This window comes from Leguminivora glycinivorella, chromosome 13 (assembly GCF_023078275.1).
Source record: "Leguminivora glycinivorella isolate SPB_JAAS2020 chromosome 13, LegGlyc_1.1, whole genome shotgun sequence".
NCBI lineage: Eukaryota > Metazoa > Arthropoda > Insecta > Lepidoptera > Tortricidae > Leguminivora > Leguminivora glycinivorella.
The window spans coordinates 12,780,797-12,797,059 of NC_062983.1; the positions used below are offsets into that span (position 1 = coordinate 12,780,797).

The 16,263-nt window shown below is 39.2% G+C and overlaps 4 protein-coding genes across 4 annotated transcripts in view; 1 reads left to right on the forward strand and 3 right to left on the reverse strand.

The window, feature by feature from the left end:
* Positions 1-102: 102 nt before the first annotated feature.
* LOC125232618 (28S ribosomal protein S5, mitochondrial) lies at positions 103-3,094 on the reverse strand. The gene is made up of 7 exons (XM_048138358.1): positions 2,845-3,094; positions 2,545-2,764; positions 2,161-2,294; positions 1,988-2,082; positions 1,703-1,838; positions 753-952; positions 103-511 (listed from the first exon to the last, which is right to left on the reverse strand). The coding sequence occupies exons 1-7, from the start codon at positions 2,996-2,998 to the stop codon at positions 155-157; spliced, it is 1,296 nt and encodes a 431-aa protein (XP_047994315.1). The 5' UTR covers positions 2,999-3,094; the 3' UTR covers positions 103-154.
* A 139-nt stretch (positions 3,095-3,233) lies between these two features.
* LOC125232619 (zinc finger protein-like 1) lies at positions 3,234-7,137 on the forward strand. The gene is made up of 6 exons (XM_048138359.1): positions 3,234-3,491; positions 3,723-3,834; positions 4,214-4,407; positions 5,874-6,081; positions 6,341-6,461; positions 6,784-7,137. Exons 1-6 carry the CDS (start codon positions 3,390-3,392, stop codon positions 6,965-6,967), a joined length of 921 nt encoding a protein of 306 aa, XP_047994316.1. The 5' UTR covers positions 3,234-3,389; the 3' UTR covers positions 6,968-7,137.
* Positions 7,138-7,142: 5 nt separating this feature from the next.
* LOC125232616 (tubulin--tyrosine ligase-like protein 12) lies at positions 7,143-9,235 on the reverse strand. The gene has a single exon (XM_048138357.1). It carries the CDS (start codon positions 9,069-9,071, stop codon positions 7,230-7,232), a length of 1,842 nt encoding a protein of 613 aa, XP_047994314.1. The 5' UTR covers positions 9,072-9,235; the 3' UTR covers positions 7,143-7,229.
* Positions 9,236-11,186: 1,951 nt separating this feature from the next.
* LOC125232382 (DDB1- and CUL4-associated factor 5) overlaps positions 11,187-16,263 on the reverse strand; it is a 42,490-nt gene continuing 37,413 nt past the window's right edge. The window contains exons 10-15 of the mRNA XM_048138023.1: positions 15,416-15,524; positions 14,777-14,900; positions 13,266-13,397; positions 12,484-12,592; positions 12,249-12,344; positions 11,187-12,130 (exon numbers count right to left, since the gene is read on the reverse strand). Coding sequence (XP_047993980.1) covers positions 11,475-12,130; positions 12,249-12,344; positions 12,484-12,592; positions 13,266-13,397; positions 14,777-14,900; positions 15,416-15,524 — 1,226 coding nt within the window. The 3' untranslated portion in view covers positions 11,187-11,474. The remainder of the gene's footprint in view (positions 12,131-12,248; positions 12,345-12,483; positions 12,593-13,265; positions 13,398-14,776; positions 14,901-15,415; positions 15,525-16,263) is intronic.

Genomic DNA, 16,263 nt, shown 5'->3' on the forward strand with positions numbered 1-16,263 from the left:
TAATTTAAATGATTTTTTTTTTAAAGAAACTGATAAGCTACAACTGAAGTCACCAATCATCGTAAATACTTATTTACTCACGTCGATAAATAAAACAGAACATCAACTATAAACTTTTATTGAATACTAAATTACATTACGGCCTAAAACTAAACTAAGATGCTTCCTCAGTCTTTTCTTCCGGATACTTATCAGTGAGGAAACTCTTCACCTCTCCATATTCCACCTTCAAGTTCTTCCTGATTTTCTCATGATTCCTAAACTTTTCATATTTCTTGAGGTATATTTCGTAGTGAGGCATTGTTTCGTAGAATCGCGGGAATTTCTTTTTCCTCAGAATAATTCTGTCATTCATGACATACTGGTTGAAGTCTAAGGTTTCGTCTTGAGGTATCTTCTCTTTGGTCCGCACTTCACTGGGGCTTGCTATCACTTTCGGGTAGAATTCATTTTCTTCGCGGTACTCAACTAGGTGAAGTTTCTTTTCTTCTGCCAGTTGTTGATGTGTTCTCTGAAAAATAGAAGTATATTTCAAATTCGAAACTATTTATTTGTTAAACAATGTATGTAGAACAGTACGAAGGCGGATCCAGGGGCGGGGGCACGAAGCTGGATCCGCGCTTGTCGCCACTTGACACAGAAATAGCTACAAATAACACATAGCACGCAATTTGAAACTAAATCGATTGATATAATCGTTTTGAACTTTGTAATAATTGTAATCGTAAAGTCTACACCTGTTTTAAACAAACCTGTTGAAGTAGCCCAATGAAGAAGGCCTTTACGATGTGCTGTAGGTTGTTAGAGCCTTCAACCTTTGCTCTAATATCCTTGATGCCAATAGCCTCACAGATTTCCTTGATGGCCCTGTGACAACTAAGCCCGTAGCCTTTATTTTTCTTCTGAACAAATATCTTGGTCTTACCAAATGCCGTGTAGAAATCGTGGAAGACTGAAATAAAATTAATAAATTATTAAGTAATTTAGTATAGTCTGTCCACTATTCTAAGGTCAAGTACCTACCTACGCCATGTGATAGTAATGTATAGCAAACTCAACGTTAGGCAATAGGTATATGCTTATCTATCCACCAAAACAATTTTTCAGTAGAACTTGAACTATTAACAGTCATTTTTCATCAACAAAGAAAAAAACCGGCCAAGAGCGTGTCGGGCCACGCTCAGTGTAGGGTTCCGTAGTTTTCCGTATTTTTCTCAAAAACTACTGAACCTATCAAGTTCAAAACCATTTTCCTAGAAAGTTTTTATATAGTTCTACTTTTGAAATTTTTTTCATATTTTTTAAATATATGGTTCAAAAGTTAGAGGGGGGGACGCACTTTTTTTTCCTTTAGGAGCGATTATTTCCGAAAATATTAATACTATCAAAAACGATCTTAGTAAACCCTTATTCATTTTTAAATACCTATCCAACAATATATCACACCTTGGGGTTGGAATGAAAAAAAATATCAGCCCCCACTTTATATGTAGGGGAGGTACCCTAGTAAAACATTTTTTCTATTTTTTATTTTTGCACTTTGTTGGCGTGATTGATATACATATTGGTACCAAATTTCAGCTTTCTAGTGCTTACGGTTACTGAGATTACCCGCGGACGGACGGACAGACAGACATGGCGAAACTATAAGGGTTCCTAGTTGACTACGGAACCCTAAAAAGGTGATGTGAATTAAACTTACTTGTGTGTCCATTGTAAATTTCAAAATGCATTAGTTTCTGTCCAGCTCGATTCCTGGCTTTCCTCAGGGCAGCAGATGCCTCTTTTGATCTTCCAAAACCAAATCCAGCCAGTCCTTGCTTATTGCCAGTCACCACCTAAAAAAATTAAATTAGACTTAAGTCAAAACGTTTTTAAAAAAAATTAAATTCTAATGCAATCATATTGGGAGTTTATTGATTAAAACACTCATACTTTCCATTTGTCACCCAGTAGGATAGCACTATAACTATAAAGATTTACAAACCATCGCCTGGTAGTTTCTAGTACGGCCAAGACTTCCTTTCATAATGAGTAGTGAGCGAAGCTGGAGCACTTTGGTGTCAAAACCAACAAATTCATCTGGAAAAAGATGAAATAAATCAGTAAATTCTAATCTTGTATTAAGACAATAAATTTATAGCATTGCATACAACATACCTTCACCAATTGGGTCAGGGGGTCCAATACTTCTGCCTGGCATGCGGGTGCCAGACCAACCTCTCTCAATGGGGCTAAGTTTTAGGCGACGGAACTTAGTCATGGAATCACGAAGCTTGATAAGTTTATCCATCCTGAAATGGGGTAATGTTAAATGTAGAAGAATCAAAGAGAAAGAAAAAATAAATTGATAAACCATGAATTTATTTATTGCCTTTCAGGATATCAGGTGCTGTAATAGCTAACTTTATAATTTACCAACTTAACATTGTAAGGTGACCCGCACATGGCACATTTCACAACTCATCTCTTCCTAAATAGACTCTAAATTTAATTAAAGAGACTCGATCTTTTATACAATGGCACAATTGTGCTAAAATTCACCTTTCAGGATCATCAGGCAGGCGTTGCTGTTTCAGAAGTTCTCTCCCACGAATGACCGGGGCAGACAGACCAGGCCACAACATGTTGATCTTGCCCACACCAATCACCTGACCGCGATTCAGATCACGGATCCTGATGCGCCCCGCGCCTTTACCTCGACCCTTTTTGGCACCAGGGTTACTTACTGAAGTTACTGACTTCCATAACTTCTCTGCAGGCACTATAAACAAAAACACAAACTGATTTATGATACTTGATTAATAAAATATTCAAAAAGGTAAAACTTTGTATTAAACTTACATTTGTTGAAGAAATTTACACAAACAACTGATGTAGTGCCCAGGTTCCTTTTGAGGTTAGCAGCGGCATTATTAACTAATAGCGGCGCTGGTTTGGAAAGTAAGCTTATGGGCTTACTTAAAATACTTCCCAAAGTAAGTAATCTAGTAGTCATGATTGCTGTTTCTCTTAAAAGACTTTGTTTATTTTATATAATAAAAGCCATAGCCTGCATATTAGCAGGCTGATGGCTGACAAAAGTGACAGTCGGTTTTGACGTATTTAGGGCGGTTTTGCAATCGTAACTTTGGGGTCGGTTTTGGATATTCGGGACAGCACTAGCTTGGCCAAGTCTTTGGGTTGAATTTTATTGCCAAGTGTTATTTTTAAATTAGAACGCAACATTACTTTGACATTTGTTTTACGTGGCCGCTACTTCCAGCTGAGGTGCAGCATTTTGTTTGTCTTCAAAAGGATTTTACAGATAACTTTTATAGTGTTTAATATTACCAACTGTACCTTATGAAAATTATTAATAAACTCATTACCAAAGGCAAAAGTAAATCATGGGTCTCTGCAAATGTCCAAAGCGACGAGTTACAAATCAGTTTTGTTTTGAACACAGAGTAAATGTTTGTGAATATTGTATGGTCACGAATCATCCGAAGGTAATTTACTATATTCTATTAATGATTATTACAAAAGATACTTCAGCTAGCACAATGTGCTATTTATGCTTTTACACAGCGTTTCTTATTTAAGGAAATCTGTATTATTAGCTACTGTAGTATTATTGGAAATATTTATCGTTTTTTTAGCCGGATAACGATTGAAGAAACAAAGTAATTCCTACTTAGACTTCATGTGTTCCTAACTTTATAGTACAATTTCCATTTCAGTGCATAATTCAATCATACCTGCAGTGGCTACAAGACAGTGACTACAATCCAATCTGTGAAATTTGCACAAATAGCTTAAGTGAGGGAGAGTGTATTCGACTCACTTGTTACCGTAAGTATTTTCTATTAATAGAAAGTAACTTAATCAAATCTCTTGTAGTGTAGTTAACACAGTTCTTTACAGAACAGACCAAAACCCATATTGAAGAATTGAAATCAAACAACAATGTTATCAAACATTGTTGTTTGATTTCAATTCTTCAATAGACTTGCTTGGTTCCATTTTGGAAATTTAAGTAAATTTAGCAATGAACAAGAAATCACATAAGGACCCATATGGTTATAGTTGGCATAATACATATTTTATTACATAATTTTCTACTTATCAATGAAAGTATATAGAAGATATTATCATTAGGGATGGTTGTTGATTTAGTTGTAGTGTTTGATCCCATTATTTATCTACCTATATTTTAATAAACTTTTTCTAGATGTATTCCACTGGGCTTGCACAGAGGCTCGATTCCGAGCACTCCCTCGAACCACAGCCCCTGCAGGCTACCAATGTCCATCATGTGCTACACCAGTATTCCCACCTCAGAACCTGGTATCCCCGGTGGCAGATGTGCTGAGAGAAAAACTGGCTGGAGTCAACTGGGCCAGGGCAGGGCTTGGTCTACCATTGGTAAATCATATTTTTTAAAGAATTAACTTTAACTAATACTTAGTAACCTGGTGTTTTTTTATTGAACTAACTTGGTCATTGTTCCTTTATCCTGTGTTATGGTTTTCATCCCAATAAAAAATTATAATGAAATGTTGGCTTAGTTAGCAAATTGGTTAAATCTCTTTCTTAGATCATATCACTCATCATATGGCATGTAAAGTGAAAATATGAAATACCTTTTATTCAACTGAACCATTATAATCAAGTCTGCCATTAACGGCCGTTTGTTCAAACAATTGATCATTGTTTGAACTTATAAACAATGTGTCACTTGTTTGCTTACTCATATTATATCATATTGGCAAATATGAATAAAGAATTTGTAACTATAATAAACTTAGAGGAATTATATGTGGGTAGTCCATGTCTGAAGAGTCCTTAGCCTTGCAGTACAAATGTTACTAGCTGTCAGTAGAGTTGAATTTATAACAACCATATATGGAACAGTATGTGGTAAGGGAGCACCTGCAATAAGGAAGAATTTTATTAAAATTACAGATAAAACATAATGATCATACTCGATGCATATAAGAATCATCTAACCAACATATTGTGTCCAAGGACTTCAACTAGAAGGTTCAGAATAGGCTAGTTTCCTACTAGTCAAATCAGCTTCTTTTTAAGAACTGTCAAAACGATTTGCTAATATGGAATTACTATGAAATACTGAGGAGTGACGTCACGGTCAATTTAGGTACTTTATATCTTTCTCTTTGATGTTAAATATAAATTATGTTTAATAATATAATAATAATAAGTATTTATTGGTCTTAAATCACTTAACAACTATTTTACAATAGAATAGTTAAACGATACACAAAATCATGAGACTTTGATACTTGCAATAGGAGAACCTGTGCTACAAGTATCAATTTCTTCCAAATGTCTAAAACATTATGTAATAAGATACATTATTAGTTGCCAATACAAAAGTTAGAAATTAAAGAAAAATAAGCCAAAGTAAAAGTAACAGTAATATACAAGCGAGTGCGTGTTTGCGTGCGTGCGTGCGTGCGTGCGTGCGTGTGTGTGTGTGTGTGTGTGTGTGTGTGTGTGTGTGTGTGTGTGTGTGTGTGTGTGTGTGTGTGCGCGTGTGCGTGTGCATGTGCGTGTGCGTGTGCGTGTGTGTGTGTGTGTTTAAGCATAACTACTGTTCATATTTTTCTTCTAATTATGTAGTGGTTTATTTCGTCCACTACTTAAAATATTTTGAGTGTAGGAAACTAGCCTATTCTTTATATCTGATGAATACCATTAAAAAAACTATATTGGACAGGCCTACATATCGAAGCATTTCAGTCTCTGAAGACGTCCATATCTCGAGAAAAGTCACGTCACGTGCAAGCGAAACACCTCTTTATAGATACAATGTCAATGTTTATTATAACGTAAAGGCAATCTAGCTATATCACTACTCTTCACAGCTTTCAGAAGACCAAGACTTAAAAGCCGCAGTCCGACGCAGCCAGTCACCTGAGTTCTATGCCAGTGCCGACTCGCAGCGCGGCACGCCGGTCGGAGCCAGCGACGATGAATCTGCGCGCAACAACGGCAACCAACATTCCATAGTGCAGATACCTGACGAACACATGTACGACCACTCTTCGGTCAAGAGGAGTGACAGTTTACAAGGTAACTTTTTATAACATGGTGGCAAATAAGCATTTTTTTAAATAGCCTATAAGGTGTCCCACTGCTTGGCCTTTGCCCTCCCTATTATTTAATTATTACAAATTGGGCGACAGAGACAGTTGCGTTTCGTTCGCCGAGGCGTAAACGGTTGTGACGTTGGCTAGACGACAGTCATATACCTCTCACTCTCCTTGATACACCCTGTAATAGGTTTGTAAATGGGTACAGAATATATAGCATGTTTCTTGCGTACTTACAGGTGGTCAAGCTCCGCGAAAAGGATTTAAGGTCATAGATAACGCGAAACCATCGACGTTCGACCATGACGAGAATAAGTACAAGCAGAAATCAACCTTTGCCTGGATCAGCCGGTGGTGGAAGTACGTATAAAATTGTAATATCACGGCATAGTTATTTAAATATATCACCACCAACACCATTTACGATGTGCTTCGAATTTCTATAACAAACGTAAAAATTTGGCAAATTCAAACAGATCTACTGAACTATGCAAAATAAACTAGAGGTGGCTACAAACACAGCGTGGAATACCTAATTTTTTGTAGTCGTAGTTTATAAATTCTAGCATATATTTATTTACTTTCACTTGCGTCCTAAGTCCTAAGCAACACCAACCACTTAATTACGACCTCATTTGAGCATCTGAAAATGGGTTATTAATACTATTATTTCTGTCATCAGAAATACTCTGCCATCATCGCGGGTACGAAGAGCCGGAGGCATCTACCGCCGCTACTGGATCCTCCTGTTCGTTATCATTGCCGTAGTCATAGTATTACTAGTGCTCAGCCACAGATCTGTTGACGAGGAAAACCCCTTCGGATTCATTCAGGACGAGGACCACAGGATTCTTCAGAAAAACTGACTTAGTAGAAGCAATACAATTTCAAACATAGCAAAAGCTATACTATTTATATTATGTATAAAGTGAAGCAATCTTATAGTGATATATAATTACTAATAAATCATACACTAATTTAATATCTGGAGATGCTCTACAGAAACTTTTACCTAAATAAAAATTATTAAATAAAATCAGATTTGTTTAAGTAATTTATTATAAACATAATAACAAAAGGTATACAGATATAATACTTTGAGCCCATTACAATTTGGTTACGTAAGTGTTACATTATTTTAATGCATGTGCTTGCTTCTTTGTTCAGGAATAAAACTGAGAATATGTCATTATAGAAATCGGGATAGTACTCGCAGGCACGGCGACAGTCCGGCATCCAATTCATTTCCAATAGTTTTGGTTGTATGACTTTTTCAGACCCTTTCGTCTCCCAACTTAGCATTATATCAGCTGCATATAAAGCCCTTGATTGGGGACTCTCAGCAACACCACAAGGTGCTTCTTTACTAGTTGCTGCAGCAAATAGCTCAGCAAACATCTTGAAAATTGACTGTTCAACTTCATCCCAGTTGTAATCCCCATATTGACTGGCCCAAGCAGTCTTAAAGTCTGCACACAGCATTCTGTGCAAAGTTGCATTTTCATTGTAGTTCATTACAGTGAAGTGTTGTTCATAATCCTCAAAGTTGCTCAGAGCAAATGATTTGTTGGAAAATCTGAGGAAAAAGTTGCTATACACATAGACACTTGTAGGATTGACAGATTTCAACAAGACAACATATCTGATGTCAAATTTCACTTGACCAATCTCAGGCCTTTCAAATAATACAGGACTTTCTAAGTATTTTTGAGCTATTTTTGGTCCACTCAAAGGTAACCGGCACAGGAAATCTAAATTATCAGTTATGTAAGTGTCTAATCCTCTTGCAAGGTTGTATGGTTTGCAAATCCAGTGATTGTCCATTCCTGCCAACTTCCTTTGCATATAGCATGCAACCAAGTTTGATAATTCTGTCTTCATGTTGAATGTGGTTGGCAACCATGCCGGCTGTGTGTCAAATTTGTCTTTAGATGCTGAATCTTTCTTGGCTGCTCTTCTTGAAACAATAGCCAAAAGATCTTTTACTGTCAGGACATATTCAAAAGGAAACTGGTTAACAAATTTTGTAGGAAATGATTCACTTAATTCTTTGAAGCTTTTGAAATGTGTCGTGTACCACAGGACATCAGCATCATCTTCGTTGTTAACAATTTCGAATGCAGAATCTGTCAAGTACTGATTTATAAATGTGTATTCAGAGAAGACTTTTAACTGATCACCATGTTGGATATTTTTTAGTAATTCAAGGTTTGGCAGAGTCTCTGCAATATGTCCCTCCAGGAAATAATTCTGCTCTGGCTCCTTCTGAGAAAAGTCATCATGAAAGTGTTCATAATGTTTCCAAGGAATCAGCATTGCCTCTCTTTGTAGAGGATCTGAGTATGCTCCCTCTACAAAATTTCTTGTAATAGAATCACCTTCTTCCACATTTTCAATAGGGAAGAGCAAAGTGAAAGTTATTTGCTCAGGCACAAATATAAATGGCACCGCCCTAAAGTTAGGATTATCTGAATGTGTAATCCCAGATCCTAGTTCGTCTAACACATACCAAAGAGGCACCCTCTCTTCAACCGAGAACTCACTTCCTCCAATAGCATATGTGTGTGCATACTTCCAGACATTTTCTGAAACTTTTTCAATCTTCTCTTCATCAGAATCACCCTTTATTTGCATAAGAAAGCACATTCTATCTAACAGTCCTGGTACATTTCTTAAACAGTTTTGAACATTGTTTGCCTTAAAAGTCCAGGCATGATCAATCAAGTAAATATGAGTCGGATCTGATCTTTCAATGTCGCATAGTGCTACAACGGCCCAGAGCGGATCGTACCTTTTCTTCTCAGAGTCTTCGTAATCGATTTGTACCAATTGGAATGTGGAGCCGGAGTCAAACATTTGATCATATAACTTCTTGCAAAGAACGGGCCAAAAGTGCTCAGGAACGCCTGACAAAACCAACTGAGGTTTGTGCATTGCTATAAATGTGTTATACTTTGATACTCCGTCCATTTTGGAAGAGAATAAAAAAGAAAAACGATGAAATTTATATTCAATGTACTGATTTTCTTAGGTTATTTCGTTCAATATAAACCTAACCTAGCGTCAAGTGTCACTGTCAAACGTCAAAAGACGGATGCGTTCAGAAAAACGTGTGTAAATGCGATCCACCCTGCAATGAGGAGGCAGTAGCTGTGCAAGCAGGCAAGTATGGTCGCGCGATAAATGATAAAACATTAGGCCGTCCCTATCGCACTACTTGTAAAGGCGATAGGGACGGCCAGATATTTCATCATTTATCGCGCGACCATGCTTGCCTGCCAAGTGTCTAGGCATGCCACTGTCATTCATATGTGAGAGAGAAAAACATATCATCTTCTCGCTCTCACGTATGGACTAATAGGGTGGCGCCATCTGACCTTTGAGTGTGCCTCCTCATTGTGTCGCTTAACTTCAAACTCTGGTAAATCTGAAAAAGAATCAACCTTACAACACAATGGATTTACCTGAGTTTGAAGTTAAGCGACACAATTTATTTCTTGATGTTTTAGACCATTAAACCTCGGTCACACATGCGCGTTTCGAGAGCGTAGGCGGAGCGCATTGATAGCGGTGCGCTCATATGAGTAGGATGGTAATGATAGGTCTGTGGGTGCGCCGGACGAACGCTGGCGTTGCGCCCAGCGGATGCCGGCGGGAACTAACCAGCGCGGATTGCGAGCGGAACGCCGCGCACCGCTATCATTGCGTCTGCTATCAAAACGCTTTATGTGTGGTGGAGGCTTTAGACCGCAAAATGTAAAATACGGCATGTTTCAAGCAAAGCAAGGTACGCAACTTTCAAATTGTTTACAACTTGCAAGACACTACTAGAAATTAAACTCCTACGAAATGAATAGAATTCAAAATAAAATATTGGCTCTTTAAAATCAGTCCCCATGGATTACGCAAAAACTTTGTTGTCTTATTTAGGTGTAACAGATATTAGGCAAGGTGCAAGGGCGCCGAATACCCAACAGTAGCTAAAACAAAGTTTATTCACGACATCTCTAGTTTTTGTCGTTATGACTAAAAAAAAAAACGTAAGTCTTTTTAATTAATATGATATATTCACCAGATTGGTCTAACGCTATTAACCATTTTAAAGAACATGATGGCTCTTAACGACTATTTAGGTAATAATAATAGTGATCACAATACCTTTAATAATAAACTATTCAAAAAGGAAACTGATTAGATACACATTTGTGGCACTCGATTTCACACGAGTTAGGCCTTGATCTCCGATTGACGCCGTACGCTACATGCGTCATATTATATTGTTCAGGAAATCAAAAGGCGTCAACCGGAACACAAAGACAACGCGCCCGCTGGCGATCAGTCCGGCAGACGATAGCGGCTCGTCTGTTCCACGGCGCTCTTATTTTTTATTCTGACAGGCCTCGTCCGGCAGACTGATCATCTGTGGACGCCTTTAGAATAGAACAATCCACATCCACGCGACGACTTCACTGCCAACATACACTACACTCTCGTACGTGGCTTTAAGGCTGCCTATTCACAAACCATAGCGAGGTGCTGACCAAGATAAAAATCAACCAATAGCAAAGAGAAGCAGACCTCTATTGGAATTCTTTTATTGGTGGATTTTTATCTCACTGACCACTCCACTCCAATGGTCAGCCTTAAGGAACATCGCGTACTCCGAATCAAGTCAGTCTCAACAAAATCGCTGTAAAGTCGTCGCGTCTGATGTCTTATCATGTAACAAGAAACTACGCAGACACATTTATGAATCACCCACTTGAGGGGCCCAAGGAGAAAACTGTAAGCTCCATTTTCCAAATTCTATTTGGTCTAGCATTAATATTTTTCTCACCTAAAACAATTTGTATAATCAAATTTTCCATTTGTCGGTTGTGCCAAAGTTTCAATTATAAAGTTCTCACTATTAGTGATCATAAAAGGATAAAAATAACAACTTTTTAGCGTCTTTTTGACATTGATTAGATCGAATCAACTAAATTATCTGTCCAAATTATTTCATTATTTATTATTTTTTATTATTTTATTTATTTTTATTATTTTTTATTATTTATTTTATTATTATTTATTTGTTCTTATGAACTTATTCAGTCTGTTTAGAAAAGAAAATATACGTACGTAGTCGCAAACATTTCAATAATAGTAAAGAGATCATGCTTAGTTATGTATGACTGAAAACCAATTTTATCTCTTTTTCCATCATTCATTCAAAATTTTAATCAAAGTAATAATATCCCAATAGCTTTTAAAGTACTTACGCCCTAATCAGGAAACGGGCGTTTATTGACTTCTTCTCCAAAATCCCTAAACTTTCCATGGGCCAACACCATTTCTCTTCCGGGCTCCTAATAAAATCTTATAACATTTATATTAATTAGAATCAGACTCCATATGGTTTCTATAGTTGCGGCGGGCCTTTTTGACTCGCTGCCGGAGCTTGAGCGCCTGCCAGTCTTGGTCGTCGGAGACGTCGCCGGGCGGGGGCTGCGAGCGCCGCGAGCTGCTGCCCGCCGCCGTGCCCACGCCGCTGTCCGGCGTCCCCAGCGAGCCCGGCGCCGGCCACATGCTGCCTTCGGTACTGCAGCTGCTCTCTAACTCACTCTCGTTCGTCTCGTTCATCAGCCGCGCTATAGTCCTGTTGTTGTACTCGGGGACCGCCTGGTCTTTTGGCGGGGGCGACTCGCTGGAATCTGTCCTTTTCAAGCTACGTCCGGTCCGCCTGCCTTTTCGGGTCCTGTGCCTGGTTTCGGAGGGCGGGGGGGTGGAGTCCGACTCGGGGGGCTCGACTATGAGCGAGTCGCGGGTCTCGTCCTCGTTGTACTGCGCCATGTATTCCTCCATCCTCTGGTAGTTTCCCATGTTGTACGGTCCGGGGGTGGTGAAGTCGAGGGCGAGGTGGAAGTTCTGTATGCGCTGCGAGGGGGGCCCGTCGCAGATGCTGCCGGGGGATGAGGAGCCGCTGCCCGATTGGTCGTCGGAGTCGGCCGCTACCCTGAACATTGCCGGTGTGCTTTCGCCTCTGTAGCCTGTGAAGAGTAGCAGATAATGTAATACAAGGTGGGAGTGGACGGCAGACGGAAAAACGACATCACAGTACATGGGAAACTATTGATTAGCAGCGGAAGATATTATTTTATTGCTTACCTGTACTTGTGCTAGGTAAAGTCATCGAGTCGAGGCCATCCAGATAGTCAGCTCTACTTGAAAGTGGAATGCCGTTATCGCTCTCGTGAGTGAATCCTAAAAAACAGAGTGACATATTTAATCATAGTTAGCTCATTATAGTCACTATTTTTACTTTATTAATCAGACTTTCACCTACAAAGATAACTAACTGTCTTTTCGATAAAAAAAGTAAGGTATTACACAGTAAACTTACCACTACTTCTTAAATTCATAACAGATTTTCTGAAACTGGTATTTGTAGCTTTAGTTTTCCTTTTCGATGCTCTGGACAGGTTCATTCTTCTGCGTAGCGGCCGGAGATTCTGAAAAGCGGCAAACTTAGTAATGGAGATCTAAATAGTAATTTATTGTTGTTTTCTATTGATATCTCATGAAATAGTATGAAACGTAGACGCTTTCTTACATTACTCTGTGGTGGATCTGCAGTTCACACATTGTTCCTTGCAAATCAAATCAAAAGAGCATCCATCAACCATTTGAAGAAGCATCAATAGTCTACAAGGTTAGGTATGTCGCAGAACATGTAAGTGATATTACTGATAGTAGCAAGAGACTAGTGAGCCATGCCATGCACTTGGCGTGAAACAAAAGTCGATGGAGGAACCTAGTTTTAAAAAATAACATGATTTCATAATTCTCAATGTCGAGGGAATAAGAAGTCACCAGTCCATCGGTGCGGTAGAGCGGTCCCGACTTGTCTTTTTTTTTATACCACCGGTGGTAAACAAGCTTACGGTCCGCCTGATGGAAAGCGGACTGGATGAAGCGGATTGTCTGGTCTCATCGAGGCCACGAGGCCACGAGGGTCGCTGAAGATAGAAAGGCGTGGCGCGAGCTTGTGAAGGCCCTTTGCACCTCTGGGGTGCCTTAGGACTACTACATCGTGGTCAATGGACGGCAGGTCGCGAGCGCCGCCACTACAGGCTCGCGGGTTGTTGTATAAGAACTAGTCTGGAAGAAGAATGCAGGCCTCACCCGTCCATCGGTGCGGTAGAGCGGGCGCGGCTCGTCCTCATCGTGCTCACTAGATGGCGGGTCGCGGCGCGCCGCCGCCGCCGCCGCCGGCCCGGCGCGGGCGCAGCGCAAAGCGCGCGAGCGAGGACCGTTCTGGAACAGGTCGCATTGTGACTATGTTGTCTTTTCGAAACCACAACCAGGCAGGCAAACATAGTCACGCGATAAATGATAAAACAGGGCGGCCTGATGTTTCATAATTTATCGCGCGCAGGGCTCGGATACCGGTAAAATTTTCAAACCGTTATCATGTACTTGCGGCAAAATCTTTAAATTTCGTTTTCGATCGACAAACCGCTATTTTTAAACCGGTTTTTAGGGGAACGCTTTCATAAAGGTTTCGTTGATGAACCGGTTGAGAACAAAATAAACCGGTTTCTTCCGCAGCATGATAGATAATACTGTTCTGACCAAACAAAACAGTCGCTGCGTGAACGTAGGTATTTAGGTCTCGCCGCTCGTCGAATAAACCGGTTTATATCGGTTAAAATAGAGTTCTCATAACGTTCGCGTTCTTTACAAACTTCGGAGTAAAATCGAAATAAACCGGTTTAAACCGGTAAAAAATAAACCGGTTCCGAGCCTTGATCGCGCGACCATGCTTGCCTGCCAGGTCGCAGAATAATGTAGACTGTACAATATTGGTGTCTGGATAAAATCTTGATTATTTCCACAACACAACACTTGTATCCAACTCTACTCTTCACTACACCGTCTCGAGGAGTCAAGTCTAACGCAGTTTTCCTTTTTCGCTAGTGCAAATTATTTTATTTTATTCGGAAAACCAACAGCTTAATCAATCAATCAATCAATCAAAATATTCTTTATTCAAATAGGCTTACAATAAGCACTTTTAAATTTTCAACAATGTACAATATTCATCTTATTCTAAATATCAGAGCAATTTATTGGTACAATAAACAATATTGTTTTAAAATTACATTGAATTAATAAAATGATATCAATCTAAATTGTATAAAAAAAATACTAGTCTAAAAACTTCTAGAATAAATTCTAAATGTCAAAAAATAAATTGTATAAAAATACATTGAATTATCAATATCATCATTAATAACCTATATAATTAATTGTTTTCAGCAATACTTGTAGCCCACGGTGTTTCATCATTCATGTAGTCTTGTGTGCTATAGTAGGCTTTAGAGATCAGTATACGCTTTACATAATGTTTAAATCGATTAAAAGACAGTTCAGTGATGGCATTAGGAAGTTTGTTATAAAATCTTACACAATTACCCATGAATGGATTTTTTAATTTTATGGAGCCGAGTGAAGGGCACTGCAAGCTTATGCTTATTTCTAGTGTTTATATTATGTACTTAAGATCTAAGACTAAGTTAGCAAAAATGTGTATCTGAAAAGTCAATTACAGGTTTCCACAAATAGGATGTGAAGGTAATTTACAGGTTAGAAACATCTTCAGCAGCAACATCCAACGGTAATTTGTAATTTACCTCTAGGCCTCTCGGGGCGCGTCGCGAAGACCCGCTTGACCTCTGTTTGCCCTTGGCGCTGACGCGGGTTGGCAACATCTTGAATTTGCTGAGCAACGCCCGACGGTCCAAGTGCTTGCTGCGTCTGTAGCATAGTTATCATCGCTTCAGCTTCCTTGCGACTATATACCTATATGCATTGATAAAGTAATTAAGCAGTTAGCGTTTGAAGCGTACAGAACTGCTTTTTGAAATTTAGAGCATTAAACAGGTTAAAGAAGATCACTATAAAACTTATTGCTTCGGCTGCCGAAGTAGTTTATAAAGTTTTTTGTAATGGCTTACTTTAGTCAAATTTCACCGCTGATAAGGTACAATAGGTTTGATAGATAGCTTAGATAGGGCCTGAATGGCAAACTGAAATAGGAGCCTGAGACACCTTAAGGACGTCAAGAACTCAATACGAGACAAGACAATAGTGTCCACGTCCACGTTTAACTATATGCCTGGAGAGTTTAAGATGGAATATTTCAGATAAATATCTGTTGTCTGATGACCAGAAATACCATCGAACTGTAGAAAAACTTAGACTCACAGAACTATATTAAATACTGTCGACGTGGACTTTGAATAGAAAATGTTTTCACTTAAATCACTTACCTGACTGCGCCTCTCTTCTGTGCTTCCCGGGAGTTCTTTGGGTAGCGGGACGCTACCAACCGCGCCAGCCTGTTTGGACCTCTTTGACTGCGGTTCGCGCTGTTGCCAACTGAAAATAAAACAATCTTATAAAGTTTGGTTATAATGGCATGAAGTCCGCTCTGTCCGCTAGTGTTTGTAATCCGAGTGATGAGCCGCTTCTTTTTTTTTTTATGAAATAGGCAGCAAACGAGCAGACGAGCCGCCTGATGGTAAGCAGTCATCGCCGCCCATGGACATAAGAAGACTAAATTCTCGTTGAGAGACTTTATTATACTATATCATAGAGTATGTTGGAAAGAAAAGAGTCGTGGAATGTATGGTGCCCTATACATTATGTGACCCTGCAGTTACGGTTTAAAAAACGGTTTTTTTCTGGCTTGAATTTTTTTTCCTGGGTATGTTTTTTTCTAAATTACGATGCGAAATTTCAAAATTTGCAAAGCAATTAATATAAAAATTTTACCTTCCAATAAAATTGTTATTATTTTGCCTGGTATATCCGAGGTCTTATATAGAGAGAGCACGTCGTAGACGTCGCATCGGACCGATAGATGGCGCCATCGTTCGTTGCAAGTCGCTCCGGCGTCACACCGCCGCGATGTTGGTAGTCCCGTTTTCCCCACCTGCAACATAAGGCTCCTACGCGCCCCCACCCGCCACCAGCCACCCTCATTGTTGAGGAGAAGTGCCGACGGTATATTAAGCCTACCAGGAAGGCATCACTCAGACCTCGGATATACCAGGCAAAATAATAACAATTTTATTGGAAGGTAAAATTTTTATATTATTTGTGCCGTTTGTATATC